Source organism: Ammospiza nelsoni, chromosome 2 (assembly GCF_027579445.1).
Source record: "Ammospiza nelsoni isolate bAmmNel1 chromosome 2, bAmmNel1.pri, whole genome shotgun sequence".
NCBI lineage: Eukaryota > Metazoa > Chordata > Aves > Passeriformes > Passerellidae > Ammospiza > Ammospiza nelsoni.
In genome coordinates this window covers 88,220,706-88,242,564 of record NC_080634.1, presented here as the reverse complement: position 1 = coordinate 88,242,564, position 21,859 = coordinate 88,220,706, and the positions used below count along the sequence as shown (strand labels likewise).

At 35.3% G+C, this 21,859-nt stretch overlaps 1 protein-coding gene across 1 annotated transcript in view; it reads left to right on the top strand.

The window, feature by feature from the left end:
• Nucleotides 1–21,859, top strand: part of VWA3B (von Willebrand factor A domain containing 3B) — a 56,469-nt gene that overhangs the window by 19,440 nt on the left and 15,170 nt on the right. Inside the window, exons 8-19 of the mRNA XM_059466460.1 lie at nucleotides 3,350–3,466; nucleotides 5,193–5,389; nucleotides 6,014–6,168; nucleotides 7,901–8,039; nucleotides 9,551–9,682; nucleotides 12,718–12,816; nucleotides 13,791–13,973; nucleotides 15,363–15,490; nucleotides 16,543–16,649; nucleotides 17,302–17,478; nucleotides 18,260–18,296; nucleotides 18,418–18,574. Coding sequence (XP_059322443.1) covers nucleotides 3,350–3,466; nucleotides 5,193–5,389; nucleotides 6,014–6,168; nucleotides 7,901–8,039; nucleotides 9,551–9,682; nucleotides 12,718–12,816; nucleotides 13,791–13,973; nucleotides 15,363–15,490; nucleotides 16,543–16,649; nucleotides 17,302–17,478; nucleotides 18,260–18,296; nucleotides 18,418–18,574 — 1,628 coding nt within the window. The remainder of the gene's footprint in view (nucleotides 1–3,349; nucleotides 3,467–5,192; nucleotides 5,390–6,013; nucleotides 6,169–7,900; nucleotides 8,040–9,550; nucleotides 9,683–12,717; nucleotides 12,817–13,790; nucleotides 13,974–15,362; nucleotides 15,491–16,542; nucleotides 16,650–17,301; nucleotides 17,479–18,259; nucleotides 18,297–18,417; nucleotides 18,575–21,859) is intronic.

Sequence of the window (21,859 nt, the reverse complement as noted above, 5' to 3'; positions counted from 1 at the left end):
AGTATGCAGGTAAAAGCTGTGGACTACCCTCTTACACCTCTTTGTGCGTTCATTCATCCCCCTCTAAGTGGAGATTTTAAAAATCAATGCCTATGGGTATATTGCTGTGTTCTGCTGCCACGTGGAGGCTGAGAAAGGGACTGGCAGTGAAGAAAATCAATTTCCCCACCTTCCCTTGCCAGCACATTTATTTTCAGACAGATCTTATTTCCTTATATTTGCATTTACTTGCTTCCATGGTTTAAGTCAGATATTCAGACAATTAAGAAATGCTTTTGTTTTCCATGATTTGCTTTTGTATTGGTATTTGCTTCCTGTTTCAAAGATATTGTAGGTATTTTGGACATTTTGTAGGTTGTTTGGTTGTGGTTTTTTTTTTTTTTCCCCAAAGCAGGATTATTTCATTAGCAGTACGGAAATCAGATTGGTTACAGTGACTTGTAAAACCGGGTGAGTTTGTTTGTGGGGAGGTACATGTGGAAAAGCTGCTTCTTTTGAGATTGTCTGCCAGTTAAATAACTGGGAAATGGAAATGAGGGCAGTTATGAGTTTCCGTGTACATGTGCAAGTGTGGTTGTGGTTTTGCTTAGATCTAACATCTTGCTTCTCAGTTCGTGGGAGTCAGCAAAATGCTTCTGCCCCTTGCCACAGGCTCTCCCCACAACCTTGCTCATCCTCTTCCTCTTTCCTAGGCCCTCCCTTCTGCAGAGCAAAAACGCCTTTACCTGCGGGCAGGGCACTCCTGGAACACTACCCAGGGTGAGGTTCTCTGCAGGGTCAGGATGGCTTTGGGGAGAACCAAGGGAAACTGACTGCACTTGGCCCAGGCTGGACATGTGCAGCAGGGTGTTCGGGCCAGTCCCCTTGTGTGTGACTGGTGGCCACACTCTTGCCATTGCAGTGGAGTGGGTTTTGAATGACATCTGGGGGGGTCTCCAGAGGTCTGGCTCTTACACTGCCCCCCAGAGCAGCTGGGAAAGTTCTTCATGGCAGGGGGAGCCAGGAGTGCCCTTTCTCTCCCTGGATAAAGTAATTTTTTAAGGCAAGATGATGCCTGGGACATGGGTACCTGAATGTGTACAAGAGACAGTGGCTTGGAGTGGTTGTGAACTGCACCCTCCAGAGGGGTGACTTTCTTTGGTTGGTGGTCCCCCAAAAATGGCACATCTGAGGTTGAGCAGAGGGAATTTAAACAAAATGAGGTTCATGCCTTTCTTGGTCATTTACCAGAGATGTGCTTTGAGAGATGGGCCACAGCTGAGAGCCACATCCAGAAGATGCTATGCTTTACATGTAGATTTTGATTTTGGGGGTTCCATTTTGAAAGACACAGGCCACTCCTTAGCTGCAGGGGAAAAGAGGCTGAGGCAGAGGTGCAGTTGAGCTTCCTGTGTAGAGAGAGAAAGTGCTATGGATATCACTGCTTGCAAGCTTATGTCCCAGTTGAATCCCGGAAAAATGTTGTTGGAAAAAAGGTTTTAAGCAGCGGGAATTTTACAATGTGCAGTTCTTGGTGCCTGCATTTGTCCTGTGTAGCAAGTGACATCGAGCACACTTGCTTAGGGAAGGCATGCTGTGCTACAAGCATAAATGAGGAAAAAATATCTTCTCATGTAATACCAATTCAATTCACCTATCTTAATGGGGACAGTAACAATAATCCTGTAAAACTGATGAGTCCATATCATTAACTTAAGAGGAAATGAAGCAACACAATGATATAATTGTTATTGATTTAGAGGTAGTTAAGTTTCTTTAAATATTTCTTTAAATATTTTCAAATTATTTAAAATATTTTAAAATGCTAACATATTAATAAAATTAAATCTGGATGACAGTAATTGACAGCTTGTGGAGGATATCCAGATTTATTTGGAAACAGCACCACTGGAATTGCATTCTTAACAGCCTTAAAGTTAGAACTATGTTCATGTGTGGTGTGAATCCATGTGTTTTCATTTCTGGGGAGAGATTGCTTATAAAATAAAAGTAGAATTCTTTCTGAAATATTTGATGGGAATATTTTTCTTAAATTTAACAGGTAATGATTACGTACTGAGGGGAATTTTTAATTCCCTTTTGTGTTTTATGTTGTGGAATGATCTGCCTTACTGAAGCTTTTTGTGATTTAGGAAATGTTGATCTTTGTTCTAATAGCTGCAACAGATGTTTTGAAATGCAGGAAGGTCCCAGGAGATGGCAGTGTACAATAGCACAATTCAAAATATTTGTTGGAATCTGAAAGCATTTCACAATTAAAATCGAGTTATTATTTGTATAATTTTATTATTTTTGGTACTAGTATTGGTATTATTTTTTTCAGAAAGTTTATCAAAGAACTGGCAACCTGCTTTAGTAGATAAATTTTCATATGTTATCTTTCATACAGTGAACCATCACTGAATATTAGCTGAACCACTGGATGGTAAGATATAGTTTGCCTTGTTCAGCATTTTTATGTGCAATTCATAATAGGTTGTGATCTGCAATAGTTTGTAAGCTGTATTTGTGGTTAGGATAGCTGATTATTCAGCTTCTTTTAGATTTTCACTCTAACACTGCACACGGTTTCTCTGCAGTGTCCAATATTGCAGTTTAAACTCTGAGAGTAACCTAATTTAACACATTTTTAATAGCAATCCTACTGCTTAGGTATACAAGGTGTCTCAATTTTAGTAATTTATTTTATGAAATAAATAAATCTTTTGTTATTTTCAAGAAAGACATATCTGTTGAAATTGAGAAAACCTTGTCTTAATTCCAGTTTTGGATCTTTCTAATTATTTTTGAAAATATAGCTAGGTAGTAATTTTTTTTTGGTAACATTTGTTTATGACTGTTGAAGATTGTTGGGAGGAAATTAAATTTATCTTTAGCAAAATTTAATTAGATAGTCATCAGGGAAGGAAGGTTTAAATAAAATTAATTATGTACTTTAGGATGTGGAAAGAGTCAAAACTGTCTTCTCTTTCAAATGTCAAAACTGAGTTTACTCTTTCGAGCCAAGTTTTGCAATGAAGTCCAGGGGCAACAAGTGAATTTCATTGTGGATTTTCCTTATTATTTTCCAAGAGTGTTAAAATGTATTTGCTTCCTCTGTGGGAACAATCTGTGGCCAACTTTGGAGGTTAGCTCCAATATGCTAAGCACCTCTCATATCCTGGAGCCAGGTTTGAGTCTTTTTTTTGAAGTCTGCCCGGGAACAGCATTTGTCATTGCAACGGGACCTCAAGAAAACAAGGTTATATGGCAAGTTCTGGGTATACCAATGACTTTGTTGTGATTGAGGAGTTACAAAAAACTGAAATTGTATAAAAATGTGAAGTTCTATTTATTATTTCTCTTGCAGTGGCTGGTGTCTGTGAAGATGTGTTTTTGATCTGGAAAGAGCTGGAGGAAGCCAAGAGTACAGTGAGACAAGTTCAGGAAATCTTATCAGAATCTGACCAACCTGCTTCTCAAGATGGTATAATTTATGTTTCTTTCATAAGAAATACAGCTACCATTGTATTAATGATCAACATTTTTTGTGAACAGTTTTGATTGCACATCAGTTTGAGGATGATTTTCTCAAAAATTTCTGTATACAGGGTATAGCACCTATGTGTCTATATAGCACTGTAATAGTTATCTAAACTTAGCATTGCTTAAGACTTTCCAGTACAAATCTCTGTTTACTATGGTTTAAGCTTGCCAAAGTTTAGCAGCTCAGGCTGAAACACACCATTTTTAGTTTACCAGTGACTAGGTTTAGAAGTTACCTGGATTTTAGGATATAGAAAGTATTTGGGGTGTTTTTTGTGATGTCTTCCTGTCTGCCTGAACCAGTAAATCTTCATTTTTTTCTACACAGTGCTGGTGAAATACCTTATCCCTCTCCTATCACAGTCTTCTTGGGATAGCCTCCAACCTGGTAGCTAGTTCATTCCACATAAAGGGAAGAAGCAGTGGGGTTGCATTTTTGTCAAGGGCAGAGATCTGAAAACTATTCAGAATAAGCACTCTGACAACTCCTGTCTTAAGACACATAGAGGAACACCTACATTTGTTCATTCAGCCCATAGTTTCTGCCATTGTGTCTGACCTAGCACATGCTCATTTGTTGTTCTGTGCAAACTGATTGGATTGAGCCCTGTTGGAGACAGAAGTGTAGCTGGTTTCTGAACTTCTGCTCTGGAAGGCTTTAACAAGGGACAGTGAGAAGCTACTCAGTCCTGCAAAAATGGAGATGCTCTATGCAAAGCATGTGGGAGAAAGAAAACAACAGTTTTCTTTTCAAAACTTTGTGAACACATTTGTGACAGTTGTTCTAAGGACCACAGGCAATCATAAAGCAAAGTTTTCCACATGAACAGACTCTGATTGGGCACCTGTCCTGATGTTGGCTGATCTCTGTGTGTGTAAGGGCAGTAGATGCCTCCGTAGGTTTATTTACAGGCTCAGGATCTCACTAGTGTGGTCACTGTAGCTGCATCTAAACTGAGTAGACATTTATACCACCTTGGTCTACCAAAATTAAAGTGTAATAAAATAAATTCACCCTGCTATGGGACCCACTGCCTTGTGATTTGGTATTGATGTGGTTTATTGGGATAGTGATGAGTCAGTGAAGAATCCTGTATCCTATTATTTTATGTGTGTTATCTGTATGCAATACTGGTGTCCAGAGTTGTGCAGTGTCCTACCTTAAAATAGTCCTTAGAAAATTTGTGAAACAATATGACATTGTAGTTTGCCTTTTACTTTAAATAGCCATCTCTAAACAAATTAATGTTATGGTCTTTACTGTATTTTCAATTATATCTTCTGTTGTTTCATTTTCTCAAATGAATCTCCTTGAAGTTAGACATCTTATTCAGTATTACTTTCTGGCATTTTGTAATTCAGCTACTAAGAAAATTTGGTTTTTTATGTTGATCCTCTCACTATTTATTGTCTTTGCTCCCTGTCTTCTGGTGGTTTTTTTTTCTAATTACAAAGAAGTTTGTTGCAGTGAGTTTTCTGATAAGGAAAAAAACCCACAGCCAAAGTATAGACTATTAAAAATAATAGAAATATCTGTTTGCTCCAATGCTATCAGAATAAGTAGAACAAGTTTGAAAATTTTGATTCCAGTATCAATCTGGTTTTGAAAATAGCTTATGCAAAATGAACCCTGTTATATAGGAGATTTTTTTAATTTTCTTTATTAGCAGACAAAGGTGATCATCCATTATCAAAACATATAACTGATGAATATTTGACTTCTGAGAAGTGGTTGCAGACATATGGCTTGAAAGCTCAGAAGCTCACACTGTATGATGCACTTGCTGATAGTGTTTTTCACCATGTAGATGGGCCTGTTGGCATAAACACTGAACCAGAGGTTGAACGTTCACAAACTGATGCTGTGAGTATTGTTCATTTTCCCTCATGTCCTATGAGTTGTTTATTTTTTCTTTTAAAACTGGAAAACTTGGTTGATGGATAAAGTGATCATATAGTGTATGGCGTTGTTGTTTTGTATTTTTTGTTAAAATCAGATTATTAATTATTGAGACAGAATAACAATGTCTCAAAGAGCTCTTTGAGAATGACTGCTTTAAGGACTTCTTGCTGGTTCACATACATTCTGAAAGGAAGAATCAGGACTGGCTTAATCAATGCCTTGGTTTTCTTTGTATTTCTGTGGGCTAGGGCAAAGATTTCATGTTATCTTTAGAGGATGTGTTAGTCTCAGATGCTGCAGTGTCCTCTAGTTCGTTAAGAAAATTTGGATTAATTTGTCTTCTATTTGTTTTTCTCAAGCTTTACTATTGACTGTTTGGTAAGCTTCTGGTTTTTGCTAGCTGCAAGAATAAAACCACTTTCTATTGAATCTTTATAGGAGCAAATTCTGTGAACACCATATCCTATGTTTATTTCTACTCCTGTTCACCTGCAACAAGCATGTCTTTGAAGTTTGTTCCCCAAATATTAAAGACACTGCAAAATAATATGTTTTCCACATGAAATGTGTTTTTCTTTCCTGTAGGAGACAAAGAGGAAGATAATTCATGCAAGATATTGTGACAAGTTTGTACATACCCTCTGGAAAGATGGATCTGTAGTTCATGTATATGTTACTACAGAGAAGTATAAGCAGTACAAAGAGAAAATGAGGACAGCTCTCAGACAAGTGGAAGGAAGGTTTGTGTTCTTTCACATAAAATCAGTTTGATCACTTTACATGAGTGTTGAAAAGTTTGACATTTACTGTCATAATAAGTTGAAGTGGTTGGTAAACTGACAGCGGCAGTACGAAGCCAGAAGTCTATTTTAAATCAGAATCTTTTTTGTTGGGTTTCTTAGTAGCCATAGAAGAAAACTGATTGAGATTTTGAACTTTTGTTCTCCTTCTGAAACACAGGTGTGAAAGTCAGTCTGCACATTTTTTGAATTACTACTAAAAGTGCCAAAAAGTATTTGGGCTATAAGGTGGCAGACAGCTTCAAGAATAATCAGTAAAATTTAGTGAACATTCATCTTGTGTACCTAGGATCCCTTGTGACACCAAGAAGCACAGCTTGGCTTGTGCCTGTACTGATGGTGTTTATCTGCCCTTTTGTAATTTTGTGTTGAAGACAAGTTTGAACAGTCTAGATCAGAGTCAGTAATGCACCTGATCACAAGTTCACTGATCAAACTAGCTGTGTAATTCAGATTTATTCAGCCATATGGACACTTAGGTTTTGTATGACATCTACAAAATAATAGGTAGTCTAAGGAAAACCTATTGTAGAACAGAAAAAAAAAAATTTGCCCTCTTGTTTGTATATTAGGACAACAAGATGCCTCACTCAAAAAAGAAGGATGTGAACCTTTATATTATTGGTGAATTTTTAATTTTGTTTCTCCTTTCCAGCCAAAAATATAACAATCTGATTATATTTAGCAAGGTCAAACAGAGTTGTGTTATTCCTTCTAGTTTACCTTCATATTACTGTATTTAGGATAACAATTACATACTGTCAAAGGAAAATTTGAGATAAGCAGTTGTGGTGAGCATGAATTTTTGAAATCCAAATCAAGATTGCTGTTTCGAATGTTTCATCTGAAGTTTAAAAAGTCTTGGTAGACCTCGTCAAACACTTGGGGTGAAATAACTAATGACAAAATATATATCAGTAGCTACTCTAGCAGTATCCTTATATTTCCATGTAAGAACTTTTCTGAAATCTTCTGTGGAGATGTATATTTTTCCCAGGGCCATGATGTTCCATGTGTTAAATGTCTCTGTTTCAGTGTAGATAAGTATTGTATGACTCTCAAGGGAAATCAGATTTGGACTTGCTGCATCCATTACCGAGGAAATGTTCTTGTGCAGAGCAGTATGTGTGCATGTATTTTACTGGCTGGCACATCCCAGTCCTGTTTAAAATGTAAATCAAACTCTGTATTTAAGGCTCAAGGTCCACAAACCATTGAAGCATCTGTGTTATATTAAGGCTCTTTGAAGTGCTTAAGTTCCTTGGAGAAGAGATTCTCAAGTGGTTTCCTGAGAAGGGAGCCATAGTAATATAGGCTTAAATGATTGACTGAGATGAGTCTGGAAAACAGATACAGGGACCATGGTTATACCACTTGTTCCATGTTGCTTCCATGTTGGATTTCCCAGCCCAAACTACCTGATATCTGACTTTAGAAAGGTGCTATATTGTTTTCTATTGAAATAAAAAAACTAATAAAAACCTAAAAATGTCTGTGATGTAGGGACAGGGGACTGATTCATCAAGGGCTTCTGACAGTCACTACTAACAGGTCCTTTGGGAAAGAGAATAAGAAGTATGGCAGTGACAAAAAGATCCTACCTCTCAGATTCTGATACACAGAGCTCCAAAGATGTTACAGAACAGGTTTTGATTTTTTTTTCCTCCCCCAGGATTAAGTGGCTTCAACAAGGAAGCAGAGGGCTTTTTGGGAATGTGTTTGAAGATGATATCTGTATTCTTATTGATACATCCCAGTCTATGAAAAACAAGCTGCCACTAGTGAAGGAAAAAATATTTCAGCTAATGCAGGTATGATAAAGGGATGACTCTGAAGGCTGAGGAACATTTTAGAGTAAACTGATCTTTTCTGGATAGTTGTTACTCTACTTTTTCTTTATTTTTAAAATTTTTTTTGAAAACAGCAGCTTTATAAAAATATTTAGATTTTTCTTCATGCACTCATTTTTTAATTAAGAATTTATATTTTCCCCTTATTTATACAACTATTTGAAAAAAGCAAGAGAAAATATTAAAAATTAAAATTGCTTAGGTCATTCTTTCCCTCAAGCCACATCACTTCTAAAGAAAAGAAAAACAAGCCAACTAAAAAGCAAACAACAACAACAGCAAAAAAAGCCAAATCAAAAACAAGCTATGCAATGAAATGCCTTTTGGCATTTTCATTTTCACTTTTAAGCAGTGTCATTCAATTCCATTGGCTTGTTGTGATTTGTAATGAGTGTTCTAGATTCACTTTTATGCTTCTACAATACAGGGTGTAGAATGTTTTTGACTTCCTTGCATTTTACAGCGACTCAGAACTTTGCACAGGGACTGGCAAAGTGCAGGAGTACCCCAAAAGCTGTGAGTACTGGGAGACACACCTAAGAAAGGATTGTCTTTTCTATGGTTAGAGGTCTACAATGATGTCACCTAAGCTTCATTAATATTTCAGAGACGTGATTAATTTTAAATTTCTTGAGTCTTAAGAGAAGTAAGTGAGATGAAAATTCAGTCTGGCATTGATAGCAATCATTGGTAGGACTAAAAAATTGAAAGTATGACAGAGAGATTTTTGAGCTAAGTGCTCAAGTCATGGGACATAGTATTTTGTGGTCCTCTAAGTAGATCAGCACTAGAAATATCTTAGATACTGTGCTAGAAGGTTTCACAGGAAGCTGCACACAAATTATGATGAAAGGGAAGCAAAGACTTCAGGCTCTGAAAGTTTGTACTTGCTTGCACAAATCTTCCCTAACTTATAACTTCTGTCCAAAAATAGCTTCAGCAAAGTCTTGATTTTCTCCTGCTGTCCTAGTTCTTCTTGCCGGTGCTCTTTATATGATTCTTGTTCTCCTCCTCTAAATGATATCTTACTTTATTTCTGGTTTCAATTTCCTCTGGTAAGCAGTGGTAATCTCTTTCTTACACCACTGATCATAGCTGGTTTCATCTCTCTCTTTCATGCCCTCCTACACATTTGCTGTTTAAATTGTTTGAGAAATATGAGTATATGGAGACTTACTTTGGGAATTTCAAGCAATCTTAATAGTTGCAAGCAATAAATGTCTCTAGCTTTCTATGTCTCTCTGGACACCATATATTTTAATTTTATTACAGTAATAATATTAAAATATAAACATATTTTAAACATAATTTAATATAATAATAAAATAGAAACATATTTTAATATGTTATAATTTATTGCAATAATATCATTAATTATATAATAATTAAAATAATTGCTATTACTCAGTATTTCAGGATACAAGTATAATTTCTTTTAATAGTAGATAAAAATCAGATGCTGTCTCCTGCAGGAGCAACTGAGACACAAGAAGAGATTTAACTTTGTGAAATTTAGTGCCCAAGCAGTGGCATGGCAAGAGAAACTTGTTGAAGTTAATGAGGAAAATTTGCAAGATGCTTGGCTTTGGATAAAAGGGCTTGAGGTAATACAGCAGCTAATTATTACAAAGAGTTTTTAATAAAGTGTGTTTGTTTCTTTGTTTGTTCAAAGTTGTGTATGTTTCTCCACTTTCTGTATAGCTGGGGTGATTTTGCATAGACTGTCTTTGACTTGAGTAAGCTGACAATATAGATGATGGATAAAATTAAGTAGATCTGAATACAATGTATTTGCCAGATATAATAATCCTTTAACAATGGACCTGTTTAGGAAATCATATTAATTCAACTTGCAGCTTGCTATGTTTAGTAGCCAAAATGTGAGCATTGGCCAATTTGACTTCCCTAGGGATCCTGTGATCACTCAGACCCTGCTTTTAAATTTGTCATTCTTGCTGCAGGGCTGCTGCATGGATGAGAGGTGTTGCTGGCTAACTTACTGCTCAGAGGTGGTACAGGAGACCAAAGCCAGCAAACTGGAAAAGCATTTCTAGTTTAGGTGCCATAGAAACATGAGAACAAACATACTCAGACCAAACATCTATCTACCCAGTATTCTCTCTCTGACAGTGGCCAAAATCTGAGTGTTTTTCCCTGAAACAAAGCAGAACTGCTTGTAGTCAGTCACAATGATCCGCCATATTGTAACTATCAGCAGCTTTAGGACCATTAAATGTGGACAGCAATGTTATGAACACAGGACTAAAAATCAGTCATGCAAAGGTATAGATACATCCCACATTATGTTTTCTGGCACAAACCCCCATGTTCATGTAATAAAACTTCTCAGCATTGTGACAGCTCTTCTTCAGCCTTAATACGAGATTCCTGGGGATGAGGGAATTGGGTAAGCAACATAATACCTCTGAGACTACAAAGCAAGATCAATAACTTGGTATTCTCAGAAAACACTAACAGACCAACACACAGAGAAAAGGAGGTATTAGTGTGGCCTCCCTGAGCAGCTGAACACTTGTAACTGAGCTCATTTAGTCTTATTTTGCTGTCCTCCTTGAGGCTTGAAAACTTGTCTGCTTAAGTCATGTATATTGTACAGCATCATGAAAGTTCAATAATACTTTGAACTACCATATTTTGATACCATCTTGTATATGCATTAGTGAATGGCCTTTTCCATCATTATTCATAAAAGTATGAATTTTAGATTATAAATTTCATTCTAAGTTGAGATCTAGATATTGAAATGGAGTAGGAAATGGCACAAGAACAGGCTACTTTCTTTCAAGGATGACATGTGCTTCTGACCTTTTAACCTCTTTTAAGCCTTGCAGTCTGAGATCAAAAAGCTGTCTTTGCAGTGAAGGTGAAATGAACAGAGGGTTGCTCTGGAATATTATTCAGCGTAGATCCTTTGATCCCATTTTATGCTCTTTGGTCCCAAGATTATGAATAAGGAAGCAGAGCTGTAAACAGTAACTAACTGCTCCTTAAAAATCCTTTAAATGTAATGACATCTAAAATTTTAGTGGTAGTACTGTCATATAGTTGAAATATGTCATTGTTGTTTAAACACTGATAAAACTGGTGTTTGTTTGTAACAGTAGCAATTGAGAAACCTAAAATGAACCATAAGGTATGGAGTTACTTTCTTTTAAACCTTTACCATAAGGTACAGGGTTATTTTCTGCACATCATCAGCATCCACCCTATGTTCCTATGATGTAAAAAGCAATTAAGGAAGCTGATTTGTTTTAAATCAGTTGGGCCAATTTAAACATGGTAATGAGCGATATTTCAAAAACTTTATAAATTCTAAAACATCAGGAGTATTAGATAAATTTAACGACTTTGGCTGGTTATTTCTTATGAGTGGGTACTGATAAGAATTGCTTGTGGGTCAGAAGATAAGACAATTAGGTAGATGAGCTATCACATTGCCTGGCCCATACACTCTTATGTAGTCATAAAGAGTAACTGTCAGAATGTACCTTCTATTCCATTTCACCTGATTTCCTTTGCCCTTGTGGGAAGGACTGGAAGAAATTTTAACACAGTTTATAGGACTGAAGAAATAATGATATCTCTTAGCATATATTTGCATGTATGGGTCAATGTTAGATATGTATATTTATCTTCTGTAAGGCATTATATCCATGGATGCTGAATCTCTTCTTACACCACTACAATCCTCACTGCCCTCCAGAACAGTACTCAGGTGTTATACAAGCATAAAACAGACTCTTATCTTTTTAGAGGTTTTGTTTTGGTTCCATAAAAGACTAAGACTTGATGAAATGCTTTTTATACTGGTAAACCTTACATGTTCCTTTAGTTTGGAAGGTTTTGTACACAATGTTTGAAAGGTGGACAGCTAAGATGCAAAATGTAGGGCTTAGGTTCCTAAGCCATGAAATGCATTTAATTGAATTTAGTGTAAAAAGAAGAAAGGCAGATCATGATCACTGAGTATGTGAATGACATAGGAAAAGTGCTATTATTACTCCAGTGGAAATTTTTAGTGAGCACAGCATTAGTTTGCTAGGCATGTTTTGTTGCTAACTTTTTTGTGCTAAAGTATAAATAATACTTACATAAATGTGTGAAAGGGGTAGATGGGAGAGAGTCTGGAAAAACATGTTTGGAAAACCAAGAACTCCTTTACCAGTTTTGGGGATATAAATTTGCGCAACTCTTTCGAGGAACTTTTGAACTGTTTGATTAGGTAAAATATGTGTTTCAGGGGAGTGTGATGAGTTGGCAAGCAGGAGCATCAGTGGTAAAAACGAAGAGAATGCATCTTTTGTCTTCCATCTTCCTATCTGTTTATTGTCTTTTAGTGATTGCTTTCGCTTGTACAGCTCAGATTGCTGCTGCCAGCATTTTTCTTCTGTGTGTTTGCATAAGCACTGAATACCAATCTGGTATCAATTTATTTTACATTGACACTTGCTTAGCTTTTGTTAGCTACATGACATAAATGTTTTCACCATTTTATTAGTCATTTTGGTTCTGTATTATCCCTTAAATCAGTACACTGTCATTATGAATTTAAGAACAGATGCAAAGAATTGTTTGTATTTATAGCTGTTTCTTGGTCTTTTTCTCTTTGGTTTCTTAGGTTGGAAGTTCCACAAATACCCTCAAAGCTCTCCAGATTGCTCTTGCTGATACTGACACTCAGGCTATTTATCTCTTGACCGATGGGAGACCTGACCAGGTATTTCAAAATGAGAAAACAGAGAATGCAGAAAAGAGGTGTCAGCAGTTGGAATTATGAGATGAATGTCATACCTGCAGTGCTGAGTCTTGTGGAGTCTCTTGGATGTTGATTGGCATTGTTTCACAGTTTTTCTGGCTAAGAGCATAAATTAATATTTTACCAAAGAATAATTTGGCTTCATGTACAACTCATATTCTTATTTTTAATATTTTTATTAAGTTCAAAATTAGGGAATAAGTAATTTCTTTTTACCTTGTTAATAATGTCTTTTTATACCTTTTTAACAGTTAAATAAAGGAAATGGCAGATGTTGGTTTTAAGTATTAAAGTTCAACCAACACAAGTATTATATTGCAAACATTACTTAATTTGTCAAGATTTTTGAGTATTTTGAACAACTGAAATGTTATCAGAATTTTGAACTGAGTCAATAATTTTTTTCTACCAGATCCTTCAGCATTTTTGGAGATGGTAGATCTTCTTTTTCACCTAATTTTTATTTCTTTATGGGAGGAGGAAACTAGCTTTCCTATTTTCTCAGCCTCTACTTTGTTTTCTGCTATTGAATTAACTTTTCTTTGAACTAATTCGATTTCTTAAGAAGATCCACACTCATATACTTCCAAAAATATTTTAGATATATCCAGTGATGCTAAACACTAATGTAGTAGTTTAATTTCCTAAACATTAGTAATTTATTTTAAAACTTCAGAAACAAAGAGTACTGATTTTATTACAATTTACATCATGTGCCTTAATGCACTTATCAGTCTTTCAAACTCAGTTTTAAATTAGCTCATTTAGCTAATTTCTGATTGAAATAGCGATCTGTATAAAGTGGATACTTTTAACTGATCTATATCTGTATCTCAGCAACAGAACAACTGATTAAATTGTTACAAATTCTCCATGCTTTGATGAATATGTTTCTAGATGCCACATTTTTAACATAAAGTTTTTTTGATTTTCAGCCCCCCCAGATAATTTTGGCTGAAGTCCAACTTCACTGTAAAATTCCCATCCATACTGTATCCTTCAACTGTGATGATATAGAAGCCAATAAATTTTTGTATGATCTATCTACTACAACACAGGGACGGTTTCATTATTACAACATTTATTTGAGTGATCCTGATACTCCAGAGTTTATTTTTGTGAGTATCTGAAAATCAATATATTTGCTGCTTCATACTACTTTGGAAAGCCACATGACTTGCACTATTGTGATTTCATATTATAATAGATTACTCTTAAAAGAGAGGGTTAATCCTAGTCAGATTTGATGTGATATGAAAGCAATAACATGATTGTTTTCTTGCAAAATTTTTCTAGACAACAACAAAAAAGGTTAAATATTCTGCAAATTACATTTGTAGTGCTATTGTTGCAAACACACTATCCGTCTCCTGATGACCCCTCATGAAAACTAAAACCTAAAAGTACATGTAGACCGAATCAGCTCTGGAAGGAACATGTCATCTATGCTGTTTCAGAAATAAGTTACTGTTTAAAATGAAAGCATGGTTTGTATCCTGTTAATAAATAAGAGAATGCAGAGCTGAATTTGAATGATAATGATTCTATGGATTTTTGTTACAAGTTTGTTCTACAGTAGCTGCACGGGAGAGATCTATAAGTAAGATAAGTAGAATAGCAATCATTTATCAAGTGTGACTGAGCAGCTCAACAATCTACAAGAGGAAATTTCTGAATAGACTAACAGAAACACCCATTTGAAACATATTCTTGCTTTTAATTAAAATTAGCACTCAGTGAACTAATTGCATAGATTTCAGAAATGGTGGTAGTTGAACTATGAGGACAAGACAGTACTGGGAAATTTGAACTTTACAGACACCAATTAGAATGAAGATGTGAAAATAATCCAGCTTTTGAAAAATGTCACTGTACTGGGCAATTTCAGTGATTCTGCTGGTGTGGACTGTGTGACACTGCTCATGTTGGAAAAATAAGGGCCAGAGTCTGTGTTGTACATCTCCAGACTTGGACATGGGAGCCTGTGGTCCTGTGGGAGCTGTACAGGGATCATTGTTGGAATTTCCTTCCCGTTTCCTCCTTTAGCCTAAATGATTCCTAGTCAGTTCCAGTGTGCATCTGAAGAGTATGGTTTTTGCTTCCTTGGGCCTGGGAATACAATGTGATACAGCTGAGATCTGTAGAATAACAGGCAATGTACCTTGTAGTGTACATATCTTGTATTGTGTTTTATTTATGTGCTTATTTTCTTGCTTGCTTGAAATGAGTGGAGCTAGTGACTTCATTACCTTATTCAGAAATACAGCTGTTCCTATCTCAAGGGGTAACTGGCTAGTTAGGGAATGCTTGCCATTTTCCTAGGGAGGAAGAATAATTTGAAAGGCTATAATGCCAAGCACAAGAGCCTACCTGAAAAAGTATACAAAATTTGGAAGCTGTCCTGAATCATTATTCAGAATTATTATCAGAACTTGCATCATTTCAGTTCAGAAATGAAAGATATTTTGGAGTAATTGTACTAAAAGATTTGATTTTCTCTTTGTTAGAATAAAGACATATATCTTTTGAAAAGAGAAATTGATCAAGGAGAGAAAGATCTAGAGAAAGTGAAGACCTTTCATGAGAAAAGTCTGATGATGAATTCTTGTAGTGAAGAAAATTATCCAGAGAATAAGTATGTCCTCATTGTGTTATTATGTTAATGAGAGGTGTGAACTATCTCTTACATTTTTCCTTTTTAAAAGATGTTGTTGCTTTGTTACTCTCAGGGTAATGGAAAAGAAAAATCTGGAAAAATTAACTAATACTGTGATGCCTGAAACAAAATTATCTCAAATATACCAATAGTCTCAACATATTACGAATAATTAAAGCAAAGAGGGGAAATGATTTTTTTGTCTCCAACATGTGGTAAAATTGGTCCCTCTGACCTAGAGAATTCATGAAAAATTATTGTCATCTAAGTACAGCTGCCTTGATACCTCATTAGAATAAGCTGATTAAAACATGAACTATGTACAAATATACACATACAAATATGTGTATTTATTTGTGCAGTGATACTAAAATCATTAAAAAATGCATTAAAAGAAATCAGATTTCTAAGACAGAAATCTATTTAAAACAGTAAAAGAATGAAAATAAAGTAAAAATTATTACAAGTGGACAGTGATGTTATGATTTCCTGTATGAAAGAGAAGGTAGGATGTCCAGTATGAAAATATTTTTAAGTGCTTATTTCAGAATTTGCATATTACATTTTTTATTAATGCTGGGACACATATATATGTGTGTATCTATATATATGTGTATGTGTGTGGCAAATATTCTCATTGCTAATGGTAGTTACTTAGCCCTGGGATTCAAAGTAGCTATTAGAGAGCATTCTGTTCTTATTCCAAATACATGAGTGTTATCCTAAAAGTAATGAACATATTTCAAATAAACTAAGAAATTACATTTAAAAAATTAAAAAATCTAAGAATATTTTAACCTGCTTTGAACTCTCCTTTGAAATGCATATTAGTATAACAGAAAATATTTTGCACTGTTCAAAGCATTTGAAATCAGTGTTTAATTTGCCAGAGAACTTCAGCTTAGTGTTATTCAAACTGGTGTTATATATTTGCTGTAATTTCTTTTTGTCACTTACAAGCTGTAATCACAAGCAGACACACACTGTGTCCCTGTTTCTAAACACATTAAAGAGCAGAGTACTTCTCTTAGGAGTAGGCCATGCTATGCTTCAGAAGAACCATCAGTGCCATCACGTGAGCAAACCAGGCAAAGCACTGCTGCCAGTCCAGCCCAAAGAAAGAAAGCATTATATGCAGGTGAGACTCATATGAGCTGTAATTCTCAGCAGAATTCATTCACTAACTTGAAAAGATTCTGTTGCAAATAGCAAAAATCATCCCTCATTTTGGGAACAAATTAATAGTTTGCTGACTTAAGTAATCATCATTTTGAAAATCTAAACTTCTCTTCATCACTACTTTTCAGCCATCCTACTTATTTGGTGAAAACAGACAAACAAATGTCTGCTCATATGTGCTTTGTCACAGGCCCTGCCATGAAAAAGTAGCTATTTTAGCAGAATGTTTAGAAAGCTCTGTAAAAAGTTTTTTAACAGTAGATATTGAACCCTAATCTCTTTTTATTCTAAGTACATAATTGGCAAGAATGAAGAGGTGATCTATATTTTACCAATTACAGCATTACTTACACTAATGTTTCCCCTTACTACACCCATAATACTACATTTCTCCTGGAAGCGTCCTGGATGCAGTCTGAAACTAAACTTGCCCAGCTGAAGTAAAATAAACCCTCATCTTTGGGGAAAATTCACAGCACAACTTAGCACTGAAGTAGTTTTCTGCTTGATGTATTGTGTAGGCAATCACTTAAAAATTGAATATCAAAGAAGAACTCAAAAATCTGAGCAGTAAGTTAGCTCTTCCTTTCTTTCCCTTTCAACAACTACAGATCAAACAAAGTCAAGTCTGCTGCAATTCCTGAACCGTAGTGTGAAATTTAGGGAAGAAAGCCCAGAGGAAGGAGTGTCTCCAGAGGAAAAGAGTTTTTCTGTCAAAAAGGGTGTGAAATGTACAACCAATTTCAAAGGCAAGTTGACAGAACAAGAAGCTCTGACTGGGGAAGATGGTAAGGTTTCTCCCATTACATTTGTAACTAATGGTGCCTCATTTGAGGCAAAGCTGTGCAGATCTGCAGTACAAAGAACTGAAACTCAACAGAGATGAAGTTGGGTATTGTGAGAGTGTCCTTACAGCTGTGTTCAGACTCCTGCCAGTTCTCAAACTAGCCTTTTACAACTGGGTTTTCAATGGGACTTAGAGATACATCCAGATAATATTAATTTCTTTCAGTAATTAGTCCAACTCTGAACTTTATGATACATCTAAGTACTTCTAAAACCTTACCTATGACACTTGAAGATGTTTGACTTTTTTACATTTCAGCATCTTATGTTTAGTTTTTTATATATATTTTATAGAGCTTTTCGTAGTGGTGTACCTTAAATTAGCTACTCCTGGCCATCTCATTAGTGGTAGTACTTGGTGTTACATCTTGACTTGGGAAATAAGCTGGGTAATCTTTGGTCTTGGTCAAAAATAAATAAACTGAAACAAATTACAGTTTAAAAAACAAATTGCCTTCCTATTTTATAAATTTCTTCTCTGGCTGATTAGAGCTCATGAGGCATGTAGTAGCACTGTTACTATTGATCATGCACCAGGAAGGCAAGGAAACTAAAACTAATTTTCACTGATTAATTTAGCAACTGAAATGTTTTACAGTTGTTGTACATGATGCTGCTTGTAGGCTCAAATAAAAAATGATGCTATTATATGGCGACTAATTTAGGCATACTTTTGTGTGCACAAAACCTCTGAAATAACAAAATGCAAATGTTTTCTCTTAGATTTGAAAATGCAGACTGTGAAAGGGGCATCTGAAAGGTATGTGTGTGCATATATGAATGCACAACAAAACTTACAGTTTACATATTTTCTTCAGTCATTTCAAACCTTTCAAATGTGTTTCTACCTTGAGCTACATCTTACAGTCTCTCTTTTCTAGCTCTCTAGATGTCTCTTCAGCTCTTTGGTTAAAGACCCATGGCTTGGTTGCTAGGAGACTCACCATCATGGATGCCTTAGCTCCTACAACTGTCCTTCACAGTACAAAATACATCCCGGTTCTGGACAAGCATGTGGTTTCTAAAGTATTTGATCAGGTAAAACTTCTATACTGTTTGAAAGCTAGAACAAAATTTGACAGTGTTTTCAAAAGGTTTTTTAAATTAATCTCTATGAATGTCATAATAACATTTTCTGGTATTGTAGATTGTTGATGTACACTAAATTTAAATTTGTCATGCATATCTGAATGTTCATTAATGCATCAGTAAGAAGACAAAACTGATAGTTAGTAGTATGTCTTGCATGCTTTACCCTTAGGTTCCTTCACAGTTACCAGCTGATGTCAGTGTGCAGCCATTGGGTGTTTGGCAATTTCTTGAGCATTGCATCCTCCACTAATATTTATTAATTCGCTGGAGGATGTCTATTATTCCATAAAATCATCTGGAAAAGGGTACTGGTGCACATTTTGTGGATTTGTGCGTTCTCAACTTTTACATGGAACTGCTAAGATATTTTGAAAAGTATTGTCATTCAGGAATTAAAATTAAATTTTGAGAGCTGTAAGGCAGTTGTAAGATTATATAAAATTGTGGAGGAATTTTGTGTCATAGAGTTTAAATTGCTGTTCCACTTACAGGAAGTCCATATCATGGCAAATTCCTCTAATTTTTCTTGTGTGATGCATCCTGCCAAATGATGCAGGATGCATCACACAAGAAAAATTAGAGGAATTTGCCTTGGATATGCTGCAGCTCCTTTCAATTAATACAAACTATTTCTTTAAATAATGCTCAAGGAAAAGCTAAGCTTTTTCAAAAATAATAAAGAAAGAAAAAGGGATTTGTAATAGAATGTGGTATAGAACTAAGTAAAAGATTTATACTAAATGTACACAATTTTACATTTTAAACTATTCATGCTTGCTTTTTAAATTTAGGAATGGGAAATTTTGCTAAAACTTGCGGACTGTAGAAGAAAAACCAGTTCCACTCTTTTGGTAAAACCAAATCAAAATCAAGATCTGTAAGGATTTTTTAAAAAATAGAATTAAAATATGTCTTTTTATATAAGAACATTTTTAAAGGTACATTTTAACATTTCAGATGTAAAATAGCCATTTTTTCAAAAGAATTCAAAGAATTCAGACATTCAATAGTTACAAAACTGTGCAAAACAATCTACCATAAATGTCAAACAAAAGACATTGGGAATTGCACAAAACTCTTACATCTCCTTTGTGAGCAGTCACTTCTTTTTCCATCTTCTTCTGAATATATCTGAAAGGTCCTCTTTCTTCCATGTTTCTCAGTGAAAAGCCCTTGGAGTCCTTTAGAGACAACCATTGCAAAAATATAAAGCAGTCTGTAAAACAGTGTCTTTAAAAGTAGCCTAAATTATGATTCAGCAAATGCTGTGTAAAAGTAGTTTTTAAAAGCAAATCATAGGAGCTCCATGTAGTCTAGTTCAGGATTGAATTAAGTTCAGTGTTATTTGAATTGACAGGTGCTGTACAGAATCCAAACAGTGATCCATGGGCTTTCTTTAGATTCAGGGATGTAAAAGCAAAATAATAATTTTTGTAATTTCTTCATACCTACTAGTCTCCATTAGTTGTAATAAGACACTCAGTTTCTCAGGCAGTGGAGAATTATTTTTCTATGTGTAAAGGAATGAGTTTTTCTGGATCTGAAGCTGAGTATGGAAAAGAAAAAGAAGGTTGAGGGTTGCACACAAGGTGAAAGCAGTAGAATTTTTGAGCTAAAGAACCCACTTGACCTCAAGCTTGAAGCCAGCATATCAAGAAAATAGGGTGAGACTAGACAGTGAGCTTGAATGGGAGACTTTCAGGATCTTGATTACTCCAGTACTTCAGAAGATTCCATTGAAGATAATAAATGTACAGATAATTTTGCATTCTTCCTTCTGAGATCCTGGATTTCTTGGTGTGGAATGCAGATATCCTTGTCTGCTTTTCAGGGGATAGTATAATTTTTATTTTTGGCCTTTGCTGGCAGTGGTGATGGAATAAGTATGAACAGTTTTCTTATCTTGGAGATGCAGCAAGAAAAAGGTTTCCATGACAACTGTTCATTAACAAAAGGCTGACCTGTTGTTTTCAGTTCTGTGCTATCTGTCAGTTTCACCTGAGTTATTTCAAAGAGGCTAATGTATTAAACTACGCATCCAGGTTCATATTCAGAAAAAAATATAGTGGCTTGGGAGCTTGTCTAAATTATGCTATGTTAATTCTGGGGGAAACCTTCCCTGTAGAATCATGTAAATTTATGTTACAGGCTGTGGCATCTAAGTGCAGGTTTGCAAGTCATGAAGTTTTGACTCAGTGCTTTGCTCAAAAGAATTAGATTCTGCCAACAAAACCATCTTTCTTTGGTCTAAAATAAGAACATTTTTTATTTGGTTATTGTGCTTTGATTTTGTCTTTAAGATTTTGAAATTTGAGGTTTGAAATAAAAGCCATTTTTAAATAAGTGAATTCCTTTAGTGTAAAAGTTAAAGTATTTAATTTAGAAAATGGAAAAACATTTTGGCAATAAAAAAATTTCTGTGTGATTTCTTTCAGCTGAATCTGTCAAATTTCACTTGACTTTGTGAGCAGTTTTCATTGTTCTCAAATTATGCATAGCATTTCAAGTTTAGTATTTTCTAAGAGCACATTCCATTCTGGTTTTTGTCTTCAAAAGTGTTACAATGTGTTTATGCTTGTCTGGTCCTTCTATTCTATACAAAATATTTTATAAATCGTATAAAATATTCATGTTGCAAATTATGCTGTTTGTACTTTAAATTCCTCTCAGAATTTGTAAGGCTATGTAGACGTGAGCTCCTACATGGTGAGGCCCTGCTGAATTTCTGTTAACTTGGTTTGAGTAACATCATAGACAGCAACCATGGCATTAGAGAACTTGAAGAGGTGTCATCACTTCCCTGTCTGTCAACTTTCAAACTTCACCTGGAAATGACAAGTAGCCAAACATCACTGCTCAGAATTATGGCCAGAGATTTACCTCATCTGTCTCCAGCAAGATGCTTTCACTGACATGTTCCCATTGTCTTCAGCTTCTAAGTGATTTAAAGATTAATTTTATATTAGGAGCTTTTATGTGGTCTGGCACTGATGTGACACAGATTTATTAATCGGAGAGATGCTGTCCTTGGAAAGAGGGGGTCATATAAAGCCACACTGCTGGTCTTAAAAAATTATTTTTGTTGCAATTTGAAATCCAGCTATGCTGAGATGATTCAAACACAAGTACAGCATTACTGAAAAATGTTCTCAGTTAAATAATTCTCTTTATTGTTATATTTTCTGGTTGTTTGCCTTATTCCCCCAACAGGGGTTTTAGTTTAATGTAAAT